We start from the raw sequence: 25,884 nt of genomic DNA on the forward strand, positions 1-25,884 counted from the left end.
AAATAAGCTTTAGTGCCAATTTGTGACTTCTGTTTTGCCTACTCAGAGATTCTTTGCCTATTTTTTAGATCTTAAGCAGGTTTTATGTACTGAAGTTTTGCTGAATCAGTGAGTTGTAGCTAGAGTAAACAACTTATAGATGCAAACTTGTCTCTCTGGGTAGTCTTTGTTTGTAATACTGTTTTCTTATTGTGCCTTTATTTACTTAAAATGTAATCGCTTTAAGGCCTGTCTGCTGGCACTCATTATCATGAGCTGTCACCATCCCCAGTATATTGCAAACTAAAAAATTACTGTCATGGCTCAAAGAGGCTTCTTACTCCAGTTCTCTTCACTCATTGGCTCCTCTAAAATTAGTACCAAGATGAGTATTAAAATAGTTAATGTTTATGAGCCTCTGTTTTTTAAAAGTGAGAATTCTTTGAAGTCCTGAAATGTATGTGCTTGTTATATTTAAGCTCATATTTGTTAGTGGCAGAGCACCTAGAATTCATATTAATGGTAGAACACCATGTTGTTTATTTGTTTAACTCCATCATACCACACTAAGAACAATTTTACTTACAGATCATATTTGTGGTACAAAATCAAACATAATCGTGTCCATAAAATTGGGACTGTTCAGCTATTTTGAGATTTTTGTTTAGAATTGGTTTGTTTTGTTGTCAGCTAGTAACAAGTGGCAAAGGTTAAAGAAAAAGTTTTAAATTGGAAAAGACACCTATTCAGCCACTTAATTCTTTTCTGAAAATTGGGAAAAGACCATCATTTAATCTTAAAGATAAAATGTCATTGTTTTGCAAGAGCCCTGAACTTCTTGCAGGTGTACTAATATAGAAACTGTTAATACTAGACAGATTTAGAAAGAAGGAATATCGTGGTTGAAAGAGGAAAAATACAACTACAGAAATATCCCCTCCTTTGTTTTTTCAAAATTTCATATTTGTATTCATCTGACCAGAATTCATTATTGTACAATGTGTATTAATGTTTAATAATGACAACTTTGAAGCATAACAAAATTTTGAGGAGCTTTTGGTCAAAGGAAAAAGATAACTTACTCTTTACTGGGAAGAAGTATACTTTGGTTTATGAATAGATGAATTATTTGCTTAAGAACCCAGTGAAAAATGGGATTTGTTTTAAACAAAGCTATAAATATAACTTATATTATTGCATACATAGTATATGTATGTATATAGATTAAACATTCAAACTTTACTGAAGCGAAAGTAAGACTTTGTTAAAATAAGTAAATAATTACTATTTTCCTTTCAAGTGCTGAAAATTTAGGGCTGGAATCCAAATATCTGAAGAAAAGGGAAGACAGCATTCCTTTACGTGGGCTCAACCAAAATCTATTCAATAATCCAGGTGAGAAGACATTTCTGAAGTGGATTGTACACTGTGGTTTAATTAAATGTATTATATAAAGACTTAAGTGAATGCAGATAATCTTTTTTTGTCCTCATTTGCAGACCATCAAAAAGACGGCACTTTAGGAGCATTACAGACATCTTCCAAACCCGTAGTCCTCCCTTCTACATCTTCAGCATATTTCCCTGGGCAGCTACCAAACAGTTAATCCTAGTGTCATCTTTTACTTTTATTGAAATTTTATAAATTCAGCATGGTTTTAATATAGAAACAACACAGATGAAATTCTGAATAAGCAAGTTTCAAAGTTTACTTGAGCTACTGTATTAGATTGTTTGGATCCTTTAAGCACTGCTGTCGTTTATGCAGTTTAGAGGGGCATATTTGTACTAGGGAATGGGTGAAGATTCTTTTTAGTTTGGAACATGGTGTTTTGTAGAATAATAGTATGAATTTTATTAAACTAATCCTTAGAAATTCTCAGAAGTTCTAAGGAAAGAGTTGATCCTTGTAAGGGGACATTCTAATCATATTCAGTAACTCAGTTAATTAAAACCTGCTCAGATATATATACTAGTATGAAACCAAAGAATGCTATCAATTCATTTTATCCTTTTCATTAGTACAATAAAAGTTTTAAATTTGCCACCTGAGAATTTTAAGGGAAAATAATTAGCTCTTGAGGTATATTATTGATATTTACAGTAAAGGGAAAAGTCCTGAAATTACCTTAAATGAATAAATTCTTCATAGCAAGTAAATATTTTCCTTGAAACCTTTAAATTATCTTTTGAATAAGTCTGTTAAGTAATTTTGATAAATTTATTGTACAGAAAATCTTGGACAGTCTAATTATATGACCAGATTAGGTATAAAGTGCTTTTAGTCATTTGAGGTGCAGTTTATGGATCCTGGAAGTCTACAGTCATCCAGTTTTTCTCCTTCATTTGGAGTTTTGTTTGTTATGCAGTTAAATCTGTATTAGTGGAATATTTGTTTTAAAAATTAGTACTTACACAAAATAATTACTGAGAGCATCATGAATATTCATTTTGATTATATCAAAATAGGTTCATTTTCATGTTTGCTTATTAGTAAAGTAGGCAAAATGAATAATGTTAGAAGTTACAACTTTCTTCTCTTCCCTATAATTAAAAGTTTCAAATAAGAATTGTTCCTTGGGAAAAATGAGGTAATTAAAAAAAAATTCACCCAGGATCACAGGGTTGCATTTTGTTTTCTTACAGACAACCATCCAGTAGAGTAGCATTCTCTTAAGAAAACTAAATCATTTTGTTTGCAGAGATTGCTCATGCTCATGTGATACTTAAAAAAAAATATTTTCAAGGACCTTATTACACAGATGAGGAAGAGAGACATTTCAGGATATTGATGGACCTACTAATGTTATTGGCTTCCATGGTAAGACAAAAAAATATTTGCTAATTTTTTTATGAAGCCACAGTATTGAGTCTTTCCTTATGATACTTTTGAAACTGCTGGTAACCACAAGCTGTCTTAAACTAAAAAATTTAATAACTGTTATTAGGTAGTCACTTTTTATATATATATTTTTGTCATTTAGATATACTATATTAGTAAGAATACTCAGTTATAATAACTTGAAAGCACTAATAATCTGGAAAGAAACTTTCTGGCAATATTGGAATCTTTCCTGTAAATAGTATGTAATATAAAACTTTGTGACAAGGGTTTGGATAGGATAAATGACATACAGGTAGCTCTTTTTTTTAAATATAGATATCCTTTTTCCATATCCACACATGGAAAACTGGGAGAATTCCCAAAAGATATAGAGATCATTTTGATATCAAACTTGCTAAAGACTTTTTGGTATTAAATATATATACACAGACTTTCGAGTGTGCTAATTATTTGCTCTACCTCTTAAACTTTTATTTGAAATTGTTTTGCTGTGTGCAGTTGTACATGTGTTAATAATCAAAATATTGCATTTAATGTATTTCTGTAAACTGTGATCTTTGTTAATAAAGTATTAATATTTTGGGAATCTGACATGTAAACAGTATGTAAAAACAAACATAGGACTGACCTACAACACCTGTGCTTAGAAAATTAAGTACTTACAGTTAATTTATGAATTAAGTTTTCATTTCTTTGCTTTTGTCTTCCTACAACAGTATTTTATTGAGGGAAATGAAATGGATTCAAAGGGAGAAGGTATAATGCTTTGATTTGTTACTGTAAAAATATAGTAACAAAGCCAAAACAGGCCTCATAAGGGAATCACAGGTCAAGACTTTCTTTAAAAAAAAATCATTAAAATATTTAATTTTATTAACAGAATATTTACATTTCTTTTAAGACCTTATTTAAACCATAGTGAATGTTCCAAGTTTAAAAAGCATTAAGCAGTAACCACACATAAGATGAAAACAGTGTAAACTATACAATACTTTATGTACAATTTTTTACAAAGTAACACTTTTTTAAATAATATAACTGGACACAAAAATATACACTTTAGAGAAATTCACATCAGTAATTGTATAAAGCTCTCTTCTAGGGTCCTGAAAATTTAGGACAAACATTAGCTCTGTAAATAAAGTGTTACTGTGACAGTCCTGAAAGGCCACTATATATATTTATCTACATATAGATATCACATTGACATTTTCAAGGCTACCAGCTTTACTATATAATTTTTAGATTATGTATTCAAGTGTTGAGGTTCTTATGATTATGCAAACATTAAAAGAATAGTGGTATAGTATAAGTAGCTGGGGAACAAATGCGAGCCAGCATTTAGATTTACAGGCTCCAGACACCCCAATTTAAATTCTAAATGGCTGATATTTTCTCATTTCAAAAACAGTAGTGAATAATGTTTAAAATAAAATTACTACAAACAAGCTTGAAACATGATTCAGATTTAATATAGTTTTCTTAAGAGTTTTGTTTTTTAAATGCAAACAGTTCATTTACCATTTCTTTACTTTAGTGCATCTGCATTAAGGCTTTGAATTATTTGACCCAAGATTTTACAATATTAAAATCTGACTCACGATTTTACAATGATGTTAAAATGAACAGTTCCACACTATACTACCTACTCTGTCTCACTGCGAGTCAGCATAAATAGTTAAAGCTCAACACCTGAAGGAAATGGTAGCAGAGACATTGCTAGTATCTAAGAAGTTACATATATAGTTTTAAATTTTAATTAAAGGATGTATAATAAAACAAAAAGCTTAATGGCAAGAAACTGGTGCTAATAAACAAAAAGGTTTCTTTTCAAAAGAAATTGTAACATCTTTGGAAAACTGTCCAGTTCTTTTCTTTAGTTCCCACGGAGTTCATGCAGATACATTTCTGAAGACAATCTTAAAGTACATTGTAGATGGAAATGGAATGTACGTCCAGAACTATAGGTGAAAACTAAGACCTGGGTGCTGATAGAAAAATCTTCCTGATTTCGGTTGTCACACATTTGTGTCCTGGAGTAAAGGTTCTTTGGCCTCTCCTGGTGCTTGTGCACTATGAGGATGGCTGTGACTGCCACAGTGCTTTCTCCAACTGCTGGACCTTAAGCTTAAATTGGTATGTTCCGGAATAAACAAGGCAACAAGCAGAGCCAGCAGCACTGAACAGGCTCCAAAGAGGAAGGGGGGGCCAGGGATGATGGAATTCTGAGGAAGGAAAAGAGAATTAGGATTTTTGCAAAGACTTCTTTGTTCATAACAAGAAATTGCTTATCTTTTAGTAATAACTGATTGCTGTGAATTATAAGCCAATGACTCCTCTCTTTCTTCATTAAAGCCACAGCTAGAAAAAACATTCCCTTTTCAAGGGGAAAAGAAACACTGTCACACTCTCAACATAAAATTCTGGGGGATAACAGCTGACCCAAGAAACAGCCAAAAGATTTTTTAAAAACAAATACATGCAAAAATATATTGTCATTTATAGCATAAAATCTGAACACATTCTATGAACCTTCACTTAATTTGTTAGTTCAAGAGGAAAACGGGGAGATCTCACAAGTAAAATCAAGTAGTATATAATATTAACTACAGTAGCAGAATCAATTACCATTTTCTTTGTTAAAAAGTAACTACATTCTCTAGTGACAAAGTAAGGAAAACACAGATAATGTCGTTACCATGAGAAGAATCAAACAGACCTGTGTTTTAGCCCCAAATCACATTCATTCTTAGCAAAACCTTGCACTGCCAGTTTTGCCTGTGTAGAGCCCACAGACAAACATTCGTTTTTATTTAAAAGTAGTCTTAACTGGTTAGAAGATTAGTGTAGAACTCTGCTAAATACAAGGGAACTAATGAGTTGTTTGTACTGGCTAAAATAATGTGTTTCGCTGTTAATGTTTTCAGTTGTATGGAGGGGAGTATAGCGAGCAAGTGAACAAAGATGTTTACCAGCACCTAACTGATTCTTCTACAGAAGGCAGACCTGATACAGGGAACCTCTAACATTCCAGAAGCCTCAGATGAAAGACAAACAGTAGTATAGACAAATGGCTGTTACCTATGCCACTAGGTATACTAAGACAAACTAGAATACGTAAATAATTTTTTAATTATCAAGGGAAGAAAAGAACACACAGCCAATTTTATAAAGAAGTACGTATATAGGAGGACATAGTCCCTTAGGCTTTGGTTTTAAGTGTTTTTATTCAATCTAAGAATCTCAAATAAAAGCTTTAGTGACCAAAAAACATCACCTTTCAATCCAGCCAAATGAACTATATTTTTATAATTACCTGTTCAAAGTGGTGCTGTGGGCTTGTGTTTGTTCCCAAGTCTGTTCCTGTCATTGGCAGTTCTTTAAGTTCCACATGGAATATGTAGAAAATGAATCCATAAAGGGCTGGTCCCAGACCATTGCATAATCCTCTAATTCCTGTTATCATCCCTTGAACGACACCTGAATTGTTTAAACAAGTTATTTAGTTTACCACTTATTTTTTCCTACCCTAGAACCGATACAAACATGAAATCACTTATTCTAAAGGCAAAACTTACCAGACACTAGCAACTTACTGCAGTGGCATCAAAATTACTTAGAAGCTCTACAAAGTATAGTGAGCTATCTGATGCAAATGTAAGCTCAGGTCTAATGTAGAAACAAGGGGGCAAAAGCACTGTATTTCCTTTAAAAAAAAATATGTTGGCTCAAAATCAGCATGAGTTCATAAGCACAGCTGTTAAAAATTCTGTCCCCAAGCAGCTACTTAAGACCCCAAATATAGCCCCTTTTTATAGAGTTTGATTTTTGTTTACCTCTGGGATCTTATCCCAAATTTAAAATGCAGCTTGATTTGGCCACAGGCCTTTCCTTATTTATAACTAAGGGACCTCTGCCACTCTTTTGTAATGCCCCTGTTTTTCCTTTTGACATAAACAGGCTTTTCAAAGAATTATTCCTCACCTATTAGTATTTTAAGAATTAAGTGTTCCTGCCACAAAAGTGTAAGACAATAAAAATACATTTTCTATGTGTCTTTAGGTGACAAACATACAGTGTTAATGAAAGGGTTATCTGCGTATCCCTGAGATGTCTAGAACATCATAGCATATTGTTTATGTAATAAATAAATGGTTAGTGAATATAAGGTGACTAACCTTCATCACTAAATTTTCTAGCAAAAGAACAGACAGGGCCACATATTCACAGTGAGAGACAAGGTTATCTACCTAATTTTCCTCTTTGCAGTGAAAACAATTTATTTATTTTAAAAAAATTTTATTGTAGTATAATTGATTTACAGTGTTGTGTTAGTTTCAGGTGTACAACAAAGTGAATCAGTTATACATATATCCACTCTTTTTTAGAGTCTTTTCCCATTTGGGCCATTACAGAGTACTGAGTACAATGAAAGCAATTTAAAATTCTCTACCCTGAAGATACGCTTATGTTTCAGAACTTAGGAAAGAGACAGAACAGAGGATTAGAATATTCTGTATTTTTAAATAATTATCATTGGGTCTTATCAACTCACCTTGTTGATCAGCATCAGCAGTTCGTGAGACAAGTGCACTGACAGCTGGAAAGGTAATGCTAGACATGGCTGCCACTGCCCCAGCAGCCCACATCATCCTGCAGTCAAAAGCAGCAAAACAAAAATGGTATGTTATTATTATTCTCCACTGTACCTGTCAAAGTCAAAATACATACTTAAAATCAAGTAAGAGAAATGGCTGTGGTACAGGAAAAAGAACTATACTTGCTCTTCCTTCTTTCCTATGTGACTGGACAAGTCACTTAAAAGTCTAACCCTGTTTACTCTTCTAGAAAGAAAAACAACGACTTATTCACAAGAATGCTGTGGGTTTCAATGTAGAATTGGGATCACATCTAAACTGTAAAGTGTGTTGGGTATTATTTCTACAGGACTTGGGCAGGTGGGGAGAGAATGTAGAGAAACATCATTAAATGTTTCCAAACGTTCACTAGTAGAACGGCAGGGTTCCCAGAGACCTGTGATTCAGTGCGAAGAAATCACTAATTAGATCTACATGTGCTACTGGCTTGATGTTTAAAAGAAATGTTTTCGATAAATTGTGAGCACCTCTTTTGCAAGGCTAGACAGAAAAATAAAACATCCATCAAAACACACTCTTGGTGCTTACTCATATCCAAGTCCAAACAGAGATGATGTGTTCAGTTGAATGAAACACTACTGCACATTGTGGAGTTCAGTCCTGTAATACCTGAGCACAAAGGTGTGCATGCGCAACCTGACAGCAGCACTATTACCATCACCTCCCTGCAGGAAACCAGACTGGCAAGAAAAGCAGAGAGCTTTCCCAGCATAAAGCCGGGACCAAAACAACTGGACTTCTGGTTTGCCATCAGTAATGATCACTGGTGTTACTCAACTTTTTTTTCCTAACCTTGCTGCTTTGGGATTACATGTGTTTTTCTGACAAACTAAACTGGATTAAATGCTCATTAGAAATTGAAAAACTCCATCTCATTCAAAAACCCAACCTGTTGCTTAGATACAAAATGTCACTCTGCTATCCTCAAGCCACTATAGAGTATACAAATACACAAGTGAGAAACCTGTGTTATATACACTTTGAGAGAAAAAAAAGCATATTAAGAGACAGATTAAAGTCTAAGCCTTAATTGAGAAGCAAATTAAGAAATATAAAAGTTTTGTCAGTTACACCTCAATAAAGCTGAAAAAAACAAAAACACAGCAAACACCAAAATTAAGAAAATTAAAATATTTGTACCTACCAAGGTTCTGAACCGAAGCCATACCATGCCAGCTGTAATATTTGAAATCCCAGACCCAATAAAATGGTGTTCTTATTTCCAATTGACCTCATAAGTAAACTCAAGACTATGGTCTAGAAAATACGAAAAATCAAAGTGGCTTATTAGAATAGAATAAGCTTTTTAATACTGAAAAGAAAAAAAGCTATTTGGTGACCTATTTCAATCTATAATATAAAAGGACTATTACCACTTTTCTACATTTTGGCTTTTCAGCAACAATTGCCCTGAATATATCTGAGACCATTACTCCAGGTCATATAAGCAGATGAAAGGTGCCTCTGCTGACACAGATCCAGATTCAGGGGAAAAGTCAGAAAACTGAAAATAGAAAAGGTGAACTTCATGTTCAGTACATTTCTACTGAGGACCACTTAAAATCAGAAATTGTAAACAGTAGGGTTGAAAGGTTCTAACTCATGGTTTAGAGATCCCTGTTATGTAATAGCTTTAAAAAAGTTTTTACAGGTCCAAGTTAATCCAAAACGCTTATTCTCCTGACTAAATAAAGCTGAAACAGTACAATTATTCATATATCCTTCACCTAAATTAACCTATTGCTGATGCTTTTATGAACAGTAGATCAGTTTAACAAGTATGACTTGGGAGTCGTGTAGGCTAATAACTAAGAACACAGCCTTAATCATCATTTTGGCTCTAACCATGTGACCCTGGGCAAGTCACTTCACTCTGAAACTGAGTTTGGTCTCTTAAAAGACTGTGATAATAGTACCTATTTCAAAACTGTGTCATGTGAGTTAGATGAAATGATATACTTAGCATTGTGCCTGGCACATTTAATAAACAACATTATGAATTGGGTTTTCTTGCTTTTCTCTCAAAGTTAATAAAAATTCAGCAATCATTTGGGGACATTAGTATTAAACATACCCCTTAAGATAGCTATTAAGTCCATAGAGGAAGAAGTGAAAATAATTCAGGAAATCACTACTTGATGACTGGCTGATACTCTAAACTCAGAATTATCAAGTGTAAGTTTAAAATTCTTTAAATTGAGACAATCATTTAAGAGTTTAATCAGGCTTAATCACAAATAAGCCAGCGGGAAGCAAATGAAGATCCTTTTAAGGATTCTTGAACAATTAACACTCATAGCTTTCCTCTCTGAGATTTTCCCTTAAATCGGGTGAGCGTGAGATTGAATTCCACAAAGCACAGAGCCCTGGAGTACATTCTTCAACAACCACAGCTATGAAAGGGAACTCACCCAGAGCGAGCACTCAGAGAAGAAAAACTTCCTGTGTATATGATACTCTAACTGGGACATCGATTCTCTCCCAAGGGCAAGGACTTCCTTCTCATTTATCTTTGTATCCCCAGCACCTAGCATAAGTTCTTTTTTTAAAAAAAAAAAAAAATTTTAAAGAGAACAGAGAGAACCAAGAGAGAGAACCAAGTCGTAAAGGTTAAAATGACTTATGACTTAACCAAGATGACACAGCTAATTAACAGTTAACTGACATCAACTTTGGTCACTCGGTCAACAAATATTTGCCCAGTTCCTACTGTATCCAATGGCTATTCTAGGTCTGAGGGCACTGACCCAGGTCAGAGTACTGGTCAGCAAAAAGATTACCTCCTAGTAGAGGGAAAACGGAGGTAAGCATACTTATCAAACCAGATAATTCCAGGTTGTAGCTGTTCTAAGAAAATAAGACAGGGTAATGTGATAGAGGTGCTGCTCCAACCAGGATGTGCAGGGAAGGCCCTTCTGAGGCGACATCTGAGGCGAGAGCTGAGTGAGGAGGAGGAGGTATGTGAGTATCTGGGCAAAGAGCGCGCGGCTGCAGGTGAAGCAAGCACAAAGCCCTGGGCTGGAGTGTGTTCAACAACACGGAGAACGGAGGAAACGGGGGCTACGTCGAGAGCCTAGATTTCATTCTGGTCGTGACAGGAAGGGAATATTAAACAAGAGAGCACTATGGCTCAATTCCCACTTTACAGCAATTCCTCTGCCAAGTGGCAAACAAGCCGTAGGGAGACAAACATGGAAACAGACCAGATGGAGGCTACGGTCTTGGCTTAGACTAGGCTCCTAGTAATGGAGACGGTGAGAAGTGCTTCAATTCAAAATATGTTTTGGAGAGAAGTGAAAGGAGATACCATCTGATGTGCCGGGTGTGGGAGAAGGAGAAAAAAAGTAATCAAGAATGGCACCAAGGTTCCTGGCCCCAACAGCCAGGAGAGTGGTGATGCCACTGAACGAGATGAACAGCACTAGGTGGAAGGAAGCCAGGTTGCAGTCACAGCCATGTCAAGGGTGAGATGCCCACCAGGTGTGTGACAGCACTGAGGAAATGTGTAGAACTATCTCCATGCACTCGTGTAAATGTTTATTGAGTGCAAATGTTATGAACTCGTGCCTGCTAGTGCCAAGGAAGTGATGGGGCCTATGGCAAACCAGAGAGCAAAGGCCCGAAGGGGACAGCAACCATGGGGCTTCCACTGAAGGTCACATTCATGTTACCACATCTCCTCATTTGGGGGAGAAGCTGCATTTCCATATTTTCATATCACACCTCCCAATTTTTAAATGCTTACTACTACTTTTTAAAGTTTTAAAATCACTATGGGAAAAAAACCAATGACCTCTAATTTAGCACCTGCTGGGCTGCAGGCACAGTGCAGGGTCTTAGAGTGACCAAGACAAATATATAATTCTGACCTCGCAATCCTCTCGGAGCTCTACTAGAGCTCACAAAGCTACTGAGGCAAAAATAGTAAACAGAGGTAAAATTCATAATATGGTGTATTCTGTACCATGATAGAGATACACCCAAGTTAATATGAGAACTCAGAGAAGGTATACTTAGGGGGTGAAAGGGGGATGCAGTAAGGACGGCAGGAACAAAGGCACAAGAGCAAGCAAGAAAATAAAGAGAGGCAGGCTCTGTGCTACTGGAGAGGAGAGTCAAAGACACTAGTCTTTCACTTAGAGGTCAACAGGGGAGAAGTCATTCTCAACTGTATACTTGCCATAAATGAGAGCATAAGCTAATGCTTCTTCCTTTGGGGCTATAAATTTTACTTGATATTTTAATTCATATAATGACATAAACTTAATTATCAATATTTACATGCAGACTACATATGCCTATTCACCTATTTTTGAAGTTCAACTAATTTTCTCACTTTGAGAAATGTGATTTTACATCTCAAAAACTATGCTTCTATGTAGGCCCCAAAAGCTGAGTGGTCATTTAAGTACTGTATTCCTTGTAGACCATGTTTCTGTTTACAGTATCTGCTGTGCTAGCAACGCTGGCTGGGTCGTGGCTCATTCCTTCTAGATTCACAGCCCTCATGACCCTGCTGCTGCAGGGCTCTTTCCAATGCAAACCCAACCACGCCCCCTCCTGCGTTCACATGTCTGCCCTCCTGAATTCTGAGCTCTTAGGGACTGTTTTCCATCCTGTATTCCTTTGTGCCTGATGCAATCTACTGAGCAGAGGGAAGATTTCCTCTAAAGCACCTTCAACTCATCATTCAAGCAGTCTACAGTGTGCCCAAATTTATTAGGTGCCCACCTACAGCTTGCCTGCTCAGTTAAGTATGAAACGGAACTTAAGACCTTACAACTACTAACCTCTTTAAGTGTCATTACAGTAAATGTTAGCCTGTTCTCTTTAAGATCTAAATCAAATAAAATAGTAGCAAATCTAATCTCAGCAATATATGAAAAAGATAAGACATAATGATCAGGCTGGATTTATCTCAGGATTCAAGGTCAGTTTAACATTTGATAATTCATCAAGCTCTAGTCTTAGTACACTTTCCTTTGTGTTCAGAAAGGTTTTTTTTTTAAGCTATTTTTATATATGGGCAACAATATATTTCCCCCCAAAGCTAAAGAGCATATTTCTGAGGCCTTGGGGGAAGTATATTATACAATTTAAATTTAAATTTGAAGCCTATCACTAAATCTACCAGAAATTCATAAATGATGAGATCTGCAGAAGCAATCCTACCTCCAAGATGGTGAAACATCCAAGAGTACTATTAAATGGACTTTACTTTCCATTTTAAGAGTAGAATAAAACAGAAAAAGCTGCAACCTAGTAGATTGGATCTAAGGTGGGAAAGAGTGTTAGAGTAGATTGCTTACAGAGTCTGGAAAAAACAAAGCCCAACAGAAAGAAATGGGAGGGGTTTTTTCCACAGAAAGGAGAAAGAGTGGAACTGAGATAGTCTGAAGGCCAGATGAAATATCTCCTAAGAAAATCCAGATTCTTCTGTTGATTAATATCTTATTCATCAAACAACCACCAGCTACCAACTGGGTTTCCAAGATAAAAATATTTTCATGTCACTTCTCTGCTCAAAACCCTCCTATCTTCTTGTCAAGTCTTATGATGACCCAGAAGGCCGCACACGATCTGGTCCCTCTCCACCTCTCAGAATTCATCTCCTGACACTCTCTCCCTTGTTCACTCCACCAGAACCATACTGTCCCCTGGCTCTTTCTTACACATGCCAGGAATTGTCTTTAGAGTTGTAGTTCTGTTCTGGCATATTCCAGTGGATTGTTCCTCCAGGTATTCCAGTCGATTGTTCCTCATTCCTTTGGTTCTCTGCTCAAATGTCACTTGTATCAGCAAAGCCTTCTAACACCCTGCCCCCAGCCACGCTCTACATCCCTTGTGCCCTTTTTCTCTATAGTTTTCATTACACCTGATATGTTTACACTGACATGCTTACTCATTCTCTTATCCCACAAGAATGCAAACTTTACAACAGCAGGGATCATGAGCGCTTGACACATGATAGGTATTCAATAAATATTTACTGAATGAATCAATCAACAGTAGAACAAGACTAACGTAAAATTTCTGATTTTATGCAGGTGAATACGCTAGTGTAAATCAATAAACTGTCTCTGGTTTACACATCGTATGTTGATTAGTTCGTATCAGTCCCCCAAATCTAATCAATACTACCTATACTAACAGAATTATGTTTCCGAACCGTCGAACATCTCTCCCTCTAATTAAAAAGAAACTCACCTGTGCAATAATGGAAAGAATGCCAAGGACTGCTATAAATGCTGCAACACTTTCTGGTGAAAATTTCATAATCTAGAAGGTTTCCAGAAAAAGTAACATTAATAAAATAAGCATAACAAATACCATACTAATGCAACTACTTGTATATTAACATTAAATCGGCCAGAAAAAGAAAATGCAATTCATTTGTAACCAAATAACTCCTCAGAGGAAGAATCTGGCTTTCACTGAGGACCAAAATTATAATAAGTGTTAGATACTGAAAATAATAGCTACATAACTTAGATTAAGTAAATCTAAATCCCGTAATTTTGATTTCCTAAATAGGAGACCGCTATCAAGCATTCAAAATCCATTTTACAAATAAATATTGCACCATTTTGTGCTTTTTACAAGTACTGATAAAGGCGTAAATCTCTGCCTAGTAAGATTAGTGTCAAGGAGAAAAGAACTAATGCTCTTATTTTGGCTAGCTGCTTTACAAATATATGTTCTAAATCACAAAGAGACTGGAGCAGGTGAATGGATTAAAGCATCCCATCACCCGTATAAGCTACACATAACATAAACAAGCTCAAATGACACACTTTGACAGGAAAATCATCTCTTTTTGCCTAAGCCAAAAGTCTTCATAGAAATGCATAAGGAACGTCAGCCACACTGAACAGGAGGTTAATTCTAGTGAGCCATTATTTTTTAAATGATAGTCATTTCTAAAAGTCCTTGCTCTTAAAGTTCTCTCAAGATTAAATATTTTGTATTAAGGCACTCAACAATGAAAGAAAAGTCCACCTTGGTAGAACAGAATTTTACCTGTCTGAGGTATAAAAAAAAGCTGGAATATTGGCCTGCCTCCGGTAAGTAGGAGAGAAACACCGTAATGCAGATCAGCAGCACTATGGAGTCCTGGCCCACTTTCTTTAAGGACTAGAAGAAGAAACAGACCAATACAAGGTTTTATATCAAAACACTGAACTATTCTTAAGAACATGCAGAGATATCTTCTGGCAGTGTATATACAGATAGCTAGTTGTCTTTTTTTCCCCCCAGTTTATTCTCATCCTCCCCAAAAGTATTCTGAAAAGTATTTCAAAATATTTTTAAAAATCCATCACGATGTTTTCCCCAAAGAAACATCCACAACAAAACATTAATGCTGCGCTGAATCACACATTCATTTTTTTGTCAAAGTGAATGAAAAAGCATAAACTTACTGCAAAGGGGTCAGCCTGTTCCCAGGAAATGGGCGCTCCCCAGGATGCGGGCCGCATCTTCTCAGGTAATGACTCCGGCACAGCAACAAGGATAAAACAAATATCTAGCAGAGCTATCGCTGTAGCCAGGACCACCACCAAGCTGTCCCCATACACTCGCCCAAGATAAGCGCCAATTGCAGGGCTGGTTACCAAACTTGCAGCAAATGTTGCTGAAACCTGCAACAAACCAAGATCAATAGAAAGAGATTAGGCAGGACATCTGGCTCCTTTACTTCCACACCACAGAGACTCTGACTTATGTCAGTCCTCCTGCTGCAGTTTCCCTTTCCTCCTCCTACCTGTGCCAGTTTTCTTATACTTTCTTCTTTTGCAGAAAGAGAAAAGAATTAGATTCTTAACTAAAAAATATGTAATAACCTCTAAGATAGTGGCTTCAAACTTTCTTTTAAGCCTTGGAGCCCTCTGTTTAAATAAATCCTACTGACAAACTTGTAAGTAAAAACAGATTTAAAAATAAAAAACTGTTTTAGTTGAAGAAGGGTTGGGGGCCTGGATTACCATCCAAACACCCAGACCACCCCGACTGCCAGGCATGCTGGCCCCTAGGGTGCCTCCATAATCCCACAGTGCTCTGTGAACCGAGTCTAAAACAATACTCTAAGGAAATCCAATGCCACTGGGACCTTTCCCCCAATATTAAAGTTAAAATTAAATGAATGTTTACTTTGATACATATTTAAAGCTGGCTGAAATAAAGCTTAAAGACTTTAAAGTTTATCTTTTCAGCAGTAATAGTGTTAAGCCGCAGCACAAATCTGAACTTGGTCATCATTAGGTGGCAGGGTTAGGAAGAAGGAGATCATCCATCCTTGGCATTGAGCCCATCTCTAACCATGTCTCTCTAACATCCTGAGGAAGCCCATACAAGTCTGGTGAAGATGCAGATTAAAGTATAGAAAACAGGGGGAGAAAAACTGTTAATCCCAGAAATATCTGGCCTACTGGACAGTGGCCTGCAAATCAACAATAGATGTGACAACAGGTAACAAATGATAGAGACCACATTCTTCAGAGGATAATTAGAAATTAATGTTATAGGTGCATGAGCTTCTGCTCCCTACTCTTGTGCTTTATTCTGTTTGTATGCTCTTTCTGACTTTTGCATGGAGGATTTAAACTTCACAGGAGTGCTTATTTACACAAGCACTTATTTGACAAGTACATGAAATTCTAATAACTATAAACATCTAGCTATCAACCCAAATGTTCATCAACTAGTGAATGGATAAACAAAATGTGGTATATCCTGTACAGTGGAATACTACACAGCAGTAAAAGGAACTACTGATATATGTATCGGCATAGATAAACCTCCTAAGATTATGCTAAGTGCAGACACAAAAGACTACATTTTGCATTATTTCATTTATATGAAATTTCTATTGAAAGCAAAACTACAGAGACAGAAGGTAGACTGGTGATTGCCTGGGGTCAGAGGTAAAGTGGAGACGGATGGCAGATGGGCCCAAGGGAACTTTTTGGGCTGATGGAAATGTTCTAAAACTGTATTGTGGTCGTATTTTGTTACAGTAGCTCTAGAAATTCATTACAGTGGGCTGTGGTCTCAGAGAGACCTGGGTTATGAGCAGAGCTCTGGCACTGGAGTTGGGAAAGGGGCAGTGGTTCTCACTGTAAGCGTCAGTGAGGTATCTGGGAATAGGAGAGAGCAAAGGTCTAATCAGAGTGCAGGTATTTCATGTCATTTCCCTTCTCCTCGATTCTCCTCCCTGGTGGCTATTTTTTTCTGGCCAGACAGAAAGATGACCACAAAGATCACTTTATTCCCTTTTATCTGCAGCCATATTATTTCTAGAAGATTGAAACTGTCATTTACTAGATGTGCCTTCAATACATAAAGCTTCCCGGTTGAAACTATTAATTTCAAAGATTTGGCTATGACAAAATAAATTACCTTAGCAAAAACAGAAACAACCTGGACTGTGGGCATGTTGCAAAGCTGTATAAATTTACTAAAATTGATTTAACTATACACATAAAATGGACAAATTTTATGGTATGTAAATTATATCTCAATAAAGCTGTTTTAAAACATCCTGGCTATCATTAACTTCATATCATTTAATGTTCTTGAGTTTACAACTGATCATTAGTTTTTTTGGTATGTTTCTCACTATAGGTATTTCCCTCCAAATCCTCTTAATTCCATGATTCTTTGTTATATTTTTTGATCTTTGAATCAAAGACAACAGACTCTCATAAAAGTAAGATTCAACCTGACACAATATTCAGTCCTTATTTAACAAAAGATGCTTGCTCCCTATCTGCTGAAGCTCATCACTGTCCTACTTCTGGCTAACAGTGATCTGTTAACTTATTTTATTTCTAGATTCGATAGACATTAAGTGTCCAGAATTTGGCAAACTACTGCCTGTGGGCTGAATCTAGCTATAAATGATTCTTCCACGTTAAAAGTGATATAAACACATGTCCACAAGCAAAAACAAAAGAATATGAGAGACAAACTTGCAAGGAGTAGTAAATAAGCCAAAGAGATCCAATGCAAAGTAAAATGAATATAGACAATATTGTACTATAATTATGTAATGTGATAAATATAGCTATAACAGCAATCATATTACAATATATAAATGGATCAAAGTAACACTTTGTGCACCTTAAAGTTAAATAATGTTACTATGTCAGACTTATTCAATAAAAATTAATTATTAAAAAAGCTAAGTTAAAAAAAAAAAAAAGAAAGAAAAGAAAAAAGAAAAAATATGAGAGAGACTCTGTGTGGCCCAGAAAGCCACCAAGAAGGTTTGGGATCCCTGAGATGGGTGTTAACCTATTATATTTTAGATTAGCCATTAAATAATAGTAATTTTAAAACTCATTACATATTAAATAGTTCTTTTAGTATTCTATTAAAAAGAACTTGTATAAGGTAAAAATATTCCACTGTAATTTCAAATCTGATATGTGTGACTAATACTGACTGAATGAAAATATCAAAACTTACATGGCTTTGTACTGAAAAAAAATTTAATGTAGTCTAATGGATGATTTTATTATAAAATGTACTTATGCAAAAATAAATCTTATAATGCAAAGGCTTGCACTCCTTGTAATAAAAGACAATAACACGGTGTTTTTCAGCAGACACAAAGGTACAGATTAAAAATACATACCAGTCCATAAGCCATACTTCTTTCATGTTCTTGGGTTATATCTGCTACATATGCAAATACCACAGAGAAAGTCACTGCAAAAACCCCAGAAACAGAGATAACAGCAAAGTACCACCTAGGATTGAAAGATAATTGACAAGAAATGGTTAGAAGACAATTACTATTACCTTAATCTTCATTTTTATAAGTGAACTAATGTACGTATACCTAATTTCAGTCAACAGCTTACTAGGACAGTTCATAGATTAATTCTTCTATAAATCATAAGCCCCAGATATTATGTAAACAGGGCTAGATGTGGGCCTTCGATAGCAACTCAGCTACTGTATGGGAATACTTAAAATTAGAAAATGTATTCAGGTCAATTTTTTACCCAATTGTTAAGTGGCTTTGTTATTGTTTCTACTAAAAATAGCAACAAACTAGAGTCTACTATAATTCATCTATTACAATTTCCCATCACAGTACTACACAAAAAAACAAAATCCAGTAAATAAAACTGAGGGACAAGTCAGTCTATATTTATCTTGAGTCTATATATAGAAACTAGATGTTTTTCCATAAGCTATCTTTAGTTCTTCAAATGTTGGCAAAACAACCTGTATGGCAGTGTCCAAAATAAAATGAACAAAAGCTATTTTAAAAAGCAAATTACATTTCGCTATACATGATTCAAAAATACCTGGCTGAGAATAAGAAGTCTCTATTGTAATGCTGATGTTTAGTTTTTAAAATCAAGTGAAATCATATTGCACTTTCAAAATATCATGCCACCGGGACTTTACTGCTTACCAATTTTTTTCTAACATGCTGCTTTCCACAGCAAATAACTTGTTCATGCCCTAGATTTGTTTGGTAAGATTTCATTTAAATGATTAGCATTCATCAAGGGTTTGGCCTTCAGAGTTATATCTCACCTATGAGAGGAAGGAAGATCCTGCCTCATAAATAGCCCTGACCTTTCTAGATTCACCATGGAAATACAGCCGATCTATGATATAGAATTAACTAACATTAATATTCAAGTGGAGTAGAATATTAGTCAAAGAATTAAAAAATCTACAACTAAATTGGGCTCTATTATCTTGGGAAAATCATTCTCTTTGTGAGCTTTCCCTCCCTTCCTCCTCAGTGGAAGACTTGATTTTAATCAGGGTGGCCAAGAGCCCAGCCTCTTGTAACTAGGAGCAGCGTATGCCTGAAATCTGACCAAACAGACGCAAGCAGAGGTTGGGTGGGAATTCCATAGTTTCCCTAAAGGAAGGCAGTATGCTCTTTGTAGCCACTCCTTCCATCTTTTCTACCTGAAGGTGACACAAGCTGGAGCTCACTTAAGCAGCCATCTGGACAGTGAGGTGATAGTGGAGGATGGCAGAGCATGAAGATAGAAAAAGTGTGGTTCCCGGGAACTGCCCTACCAGCTCTGGACTACTCAACTCCAGACTTCTTTTATATGGAGAGAGAAATTAGCAGTGAATTTCCTTGTTTTTAAGAAACGATTATTTGGGACTTTACTGATATAAAACAAAATCTATTCCTAATTAATATAGATAATGATGATAAACGTTGTGTTTAACATCCTACTTAAGAAAGTAAAAGTTAGGGCTTCCCTGGCGGCACAGTGGTTGGGAGTCCGCCTGCCGATGCAGGGGACGCGGGTTCGTGCCCCGGTCCGGGAGGATCCCACATGCCGCGGAGTGGCTGGGCCCGTAAGCCATGGCCGCTGGGACTGCGCGTCCGGAGCCTGTGCTCCGCACTGGGGGAGGCCGCAGCGGTGGGAGGCCCGCGTACCGCAAAAAAAAAAAAAAAAGAAAATAAAAAGTTAGCAACCCTATCCAGTACCTAAAATATTGTTTTGAAATTTGGGCTGTGAAATCCAAAAGCAGATTAGCTGGTAGTCTACATGCTTCCTATAGTGGCATCTAGTTCAAAAAACTTTATTACTTACTGTTATATTACTTAGCTACTATATTTTTAAAGGCCCTCTTATCTGTATCAAAGAATAAATGTATTAGAAAAATAAATTAAAAACCTACATAGATAAGATGGAAAAAAAGTGGAAGAAATAAGGGAATATTCAGAAAACAATTAACAGTTAATATTTAGTTGCTATAATCTGAATGTGCACATACCATGGGCTGATCTTCATTAAAGGAATTGGGGCACACGTGAAAAATACTGTTAGCAGCAAGAAGGATTTTCGGCCCCAAACATCAGAAAGAGCACCAATAAGTGGGGCACTGAGGAATGACAACAAACCCTAAAAAAAAGTTAAATGAAGAAAATACATATACTATGTATACTGATGAGCCAAAAATAAATCATTTTACTACCACAGAAGAATTTTAAACAAGTTTATTTCTAAAATAAGTATATCACCAAACTTTAGATAAACAACTTGTTTCTTGTCTGTATGTAATTTTTCAATTTCCCAAGACCATACAGAACCATCTGCGGGCTGTGGTAGCATATTAAACACAAAACGTTCTAATGAATTCTCAACCACAACTCTAGCAATTCTAGAAGGAATATCATATGCTAATTATCAGTTTATAAACTTGTTGATCAAATGGAACCAAGAGTAAAGAATATGTAGAATAATCAAAACTTTACCATATTGATATATTTTATACTCATGCATTTTTTAAATAGTTCTTTTCTCTTCAATCTATATTCTTGTTGCTAGTTTACAAAAAGCACTCAGATCTTTGTAATGAAAGTGCCAACACATAAAACACAGGGGAAATTTGTTATGATGTGGTTTATCATTATTATACATAGTTGGCTATATGTAAGTCAAATCATATTTAAAACCCAGTTCATTTAAAAAGTGCTAAGTAATCCCCCAAGATATACTCCAATTGTAAAAATTAATACTTAGGAGATTGATCAACTAACTTAATAAACTGGCAGAATTACATATATTTACATAAGTATATTTGTGCATGTTTGTGTACATGCATATATATATATATATATGATTGATCCTACCTTTACTCCTTGAATTAGGCCATTCATCAAAAATGTATGTTTAGGGAAGGTTTCATGTAATACCTAAAGAATAAGAACAAAATGAAAAGCTCATGCTACATTTTAGTCCTACTAAAACGTAAAACATCCCAATTTTATTTCATATAAATTTTCAGGTTTGTATGACACTATGCATATGAGTAAATACTAATAACACCAAACATTTATACGGCATTTACTATGTCACAAGGCACTAAATTGGGCACTTTATCACATTATCTCCTTTCATTCTTCGTAATGGCCCTATTAGAAAACTGATACACAGAGAGGTTAAATGTCTTATCTAAGATCACATAGTAAGTAGCAAAACTGAAAGTGACCACAGGAAGTCAAGCTTGAAAGTCCATGCTTTCAATCACTATGCTATCCTGCTTCCAACATATAACCGACTGACTTATAACTCCCTTTACAGACAGGTGTATTATCTAAGATAGGAGACTAGGAGAACAAATAGGGAAAATTTAATTGCCAAAAAGTGGACCTAGAGATTCCATAAGGTAAGAAAGAAAGAAAAAAAAATCCCAACCCATGAAAATGTATAACAAGTTTCTTTATCCTTTCCAAGGCCTGGTCTCAAACCACATGGCATCAGTTTGTTCACTGGGTAACACGTGAACCATTGGGAACTCATTGGTTGAGAAAGTAACTGCGGGAAAGGTAACTAAAAAAATAAAAAGCAGCAACCACCATTTTCACAGCCTATGTATCAGAGGCTTTATATATACTTTTACTTAATCCTAACAATATTATGAATTAGATATTACCACTTTACAGATGTGGCAACTGAGTTCTTGCTTGACTTAAAGCCAATGCTTCTTCCATTATAGCATACTGTCTCTCAATAAAAACAATAGAGAATGGCAATGTGGGGAATGAGACAGGTCGGAAAATCTTCTCTTTAGGAAGAAAAACTATGCTGGTTGTACTTTCTAACATCCTACAAGTAAAACCTTTAGAAGGATTAGAAGGCTCGCTTTTCTTCAGTTACTCTTCTGCCAATAACTAGAAATTTAACAAAAATTAGCTTTTATGTAAAAATAAAATTAGAAATGTTTAGTATTCAAAGAAAATCACTAATATGGGGAAAATCACATATTTATGATATTCACATATTTTGTGATTCTCAACGGAGGGTGATTTTGACCCCCAGAGGACATCTGAAAATGTCTGGAGACATTTTTATCATAACATGAGGGATCGGGGAGGGCGGGGGTCAGGGGAAAGAAAATATGTTACTGGCAGCTATGAGGTAGAGGTCAGGAAGGCTGCTGAACATCCTACGATACACAGGTCAGCCCTCCCCCACAATAATCATCTGGCCCCAAATCTCGGTAGTTGAAAAACCCTATTATTTATTATTTATAGTGAAGACCCATGGATCCAAAGAAGGTGGGTGCAAACTTTTTCTGTAAAGAACCAGACAGTACATATTTTCAGTTTTTTCTAGCTTTGCAGGCCATACAGTCTCTGTCACAAGTGCTCAACTCAATAAAAGCAGCCATAGACTATATGTAAATGAATAGTCATGGTTGTGTTCCAATAAGACTTTATTTACAAAAACAGGGTACTAGCAGTATTTGCTCTGGCCATAGTTTGCTAGTTCTTGTACTAGAGAAAAAGATTTAAACTCCTTATCCCCAAACCTTTCATTAACAACTTAAATCTGCTTTTGTTCCAGTTATTACTAAGGGCCAATTCTTTCTAGGGACAAAGAATGGATTTGGTGTTAAAAAGAAAGAAGGACATAACGAATGCTTACAAGAAGTTTTGTAAATCTTATTTCTAACAATTCACTTTGCCAAGCCATCTTCCATTCCAATCAATCTGGTCTTTTCACTACTTTAGAAATATTCCTATGCTTTCCAATATTCATACTTTTACACATGATATCCTATCTACCATAAATGTTTGTTCCCCTTATCTTCCCTATCTAGTCGACCCCAAAATCTTCCATATTGCTCCTTTGCTACCAAACTTCCCTGTCCAAAGCAATCAATTTCTCCTTTAGGACCATATAATGGGTGATTTACAGCACTCCCTTGGTCATCACATATAGCTTTCTAATATTTTTTATATTACAGTACTCTGTTACTTAGGTCTTGTATTTTTCATCTTTTCAGGTATTTGATAAATATTTCTTTTCAATTATATTTCAAACTTCTTAAGGGCAGACAGGCACTATATCTACTACACTTTGCATTTAATATATTTTTATTTCTATTAGTGCCTCATCAATAGAGTGCCTTCATATATTAACCGTTCACAAATGTTCATAATTAACAGATTATAAATTCTGCTTTCAAAATGACTTAATATAACATGACAATTATGCAAATTGATTTAACCAAATGTTACAAAATAAAAACTTTTATAACCCCTCCAAAGGAGTATAGCTAAAGATAAACAAACCCTCACTTTTTTTTTTTAACAAAAATTTTAACACAGAGACAAATATTAATATAAGAAGTAATTAAAATGTTGGTTGTAAAGATTTTTGATCCTGGGGGACCCTTAAGCACTGGGGCTGAATAGGAAAAAAATGTGTCATTTTCCAATAAATTTTATGGATCTTAAAATTTTTAAGAACTTAAAAAATTTTGAGAGTAAATAGTCCTTAAACTATTAAATGCTTCAGGAGTATCTCTGAGCAAAGAATGCTAAGCCATTGATATAGAAGAGATGCTGGAGGACTGGAGTGCAGGGTCTTGCTCCATAACATGGATTGTGCATCTAGCAACCTGAACCGTCAAATATTGGCCTAGTATTTCTAGAACCATAGGTCTGTCAAAAAGTGAAGCCAGTTCCTAGCATTATAGATCCTTAGTCCAACTGTCATTAATTCTCTTTATGTAAATGTATATTATTTAGTCAATCAATAATCACTGACTGAACACCCACTATGAACCAACCATATAGTCATAACCTCTCAAAGTGTTAGATTACTGTCCTTAAAAATGTCAATATAAAATTCTTTTGTGTAATTAAGGTAAATCCCCTTGTTGGAGATTTCACCATCCTGCCCTGGGCAGGTCCTCTACATAGAACGCAGCCTTTGTTCTTTTACTGTATTCTAGAACAGTGTTCTGGAAGCTCTATGGGCTTAAAACTCAAAGATAATTGCAACCACATGAAATTTTTTTTTAATTTAACTTCACATTACTTTTTAAAATGAAGGTTATTATAAATCCAACACCAAACATTTATTATAATTAATATGTTTTAAATTTGGTTATCCGTTAAATGAATTAATTCAAAGAGTATCTTTGAAAACTGAAACGCTTAAATTTTATAATTTTTGAGAGCTATGTATGGGAAGAGAGAGATACATAAAATGCAAATAAACTCAAATATATCTTCATCCTCATTTTCCCTTTTTAAATGAATAAGAGCTGTGACTCTCTAGCAGGCACCATTTATAATCAGTTTCAAAACACGTAAGACAGAAATAAAATGTTTAAAGGTTAACAGACTTTTGGAAAAGAGAGCAAAGTGCTACAACTTGGTGCCTTCTACCCCAAAACTCACTTTTCCTCACACCCCAACACGGGGGAGTATAGGAGTTCAAAACAAAGAGAAAAAGCCTGCTAATAAAATCAACAACAATAAAAAATTGCAAGCAGAAAGTCTCAAAATGAGCAAAACCTTTTTTAAAAGCCCACAGTGAATTGGTATATTGGTTCTTAATTAGTGATATATACTAGATATATGAGAATCACTTCTAAAAAAATATACATGCCTGAGCCTCCCCCTTGAAAACTCTGATTTCAGCCAGAAAGGTTGTAAGGCCTAGGTATTTGGGGGAAAAAACAAAAACAGGTATCACTAATATTCACCTCTGGTTTAAAAAAATCACTGACTTAATAGATACCACATTCTAACAGCTGAAACCTTCATCTCCAGTTGGCCAATCTGTCCTAATGGGGCTGGTAAAGCCTACCCCGAAGCCAAAATCTCCTAAACTGATGGTTGCCTGGAGGGATGAGTAAGACTGCAGGAGAACTCTCCTGTTCTTACACATTTCACATTGCTTAATGGTCTGCAACAGTCAGACAGTGTGTTTCTAATTACTAAAAAAGTAACATATGTAACATCTAGAGAGAGAACTGTATATATATATAGATTTCCCATGCACAACTATTTTTCAATGATGTTTCAAAGATTCTTGCTGTTCCAATGCCCAAAGGCCAAAACACCAGTAAGTACCAAGAGTATAACAAATCTCAACACTTAGATACATCTAATCTCTACAATTCAATCCTTGTTTTGCCTAAACCACCCAAGGTTTTCCCCATCAAGCAAAAAAATGTAGAGCACAAACACTGCAATTATTTTTTAAAATGTGTATACATTAAAGATGAGAAAAGAATCAGAAAAATAAAACTCTGAGCTTAACATTCATTTATACTTGAACTTATTTTTCATGAGAGAAAGCTTGATTTAAAAAAAAATAATGAAGTGAAAAATTGAAAAAGGTAAAGAATTATGACTATGATAATATTATGGACAACTGCCCCATGTAACACCTCATCATTTCACCATTTTTAAAAATTCAAGTATTAAAAAAAAACATGGGAATTAAGAGTAACTGTTACAACAACAATGGGGCGAAAGAAGTCTTTCCATAAATAAAATAATTGGCAACAATGTTATAGCAATTATTCTAAGATATGTATTTATGCTGGCAATAGAAAAATAATTCATTAAGTCCCAAATTAGCACTTTTCATTTTCCTGACCA

The 25,884-nt window shown here is 35.3% G+C and overlaps 2 protein-coding genes across 2 annotated transcripts in view; one reads left to right on the plus strand and one right to left on the minus strand.

Annotated features, from left to right (window-relative positions):
• SASS6 (SAS-6 centriolar assembly protein) overlaps window positions 1-3,655 on the plus strand; it is a 52,147-nt gene extending 48,492 nt beyond the window's left edge. The window contains exons 18-19 of the mRNA XM_060141904.1: window positions 1,280-1,374; window positions 1,479-3,655. Of these exons, the coding sequence (XP_059997887.1) occupies window positions 1,280-1,374; window positions 1,479-1,585 (202 nt within the window). The 3' untranslated portion in view covers window positions 1,586-3,655. The remainder of the gene's footprint in view (window positions 1-1,279; window positions 1,375-1,478) is intronic.
• Window positions 3,656-3,665: 10 nt separating this feature from the next.
• The window catches only part of MFSD14A (major facilitator superfamily domain containing 14A), a 38,574-nt gene continuing 16,355 nt past the window's right edge, over window positions 3,666-25,884 (minus strand). The window contains exons 3-12 of the mRNA XM_060139510.1: window positions 21,109-21,171; window positions 20,250-20,377; window positions 18,118-18,232; window positions 14,903-15,121; window positions 14,502-14,615; window positions 13,689-13,760; window positions 8,626-8,738; window positions 7,379-7,476; window positions 6,140-6,303; window positions 3,666-5,048 (exon numbers count right to left, since the gene is read on the minus strand). Of these exons, the coding sequence (XP_059995493.1) occupies window positions 4,842-5,048; window positions 6,140-6,303; window positions 7,379-7,476; window positions 8,626-8,738; window positions 13,689-13,760; window positions 14,502-14,615; window positions 14,903-15,121; window positions 18,118-18,232; window positions 20,250-20,377; window positions 21,109-21,171 (1,293 nt within the window). The 3' untranslated portion in view covers window positions 3,666-4,841. The remainder of the gene's footprint in view (window positions 5,049-6,139; window positions 6,304-7,378; window positions 7,477-8,625; window positions 8,739-13,688; window positions 13,761-14,501; window positions 14,616-14,902; window positions 15,122-18,117; window positions 18,233-20,249; window positions 20,378-21,108; window positions 21,172-25,884) is intronic.

Source organism: Lagenorhynchus albirostris, chromosome 2 (assembly GCF_949774975.1).
Source record: "Lagenorhynchus albirostris chromosome 2, mLagAlb1.1, whole genome shotgun sequence".
NCBI classification, from domain to species: Eukaryota; Metazoa; Chordata; class Mammalia; order Artiodactyla; family Delphinidae; genus Lagenorhynchus; species Lagenorhynchus albirostris.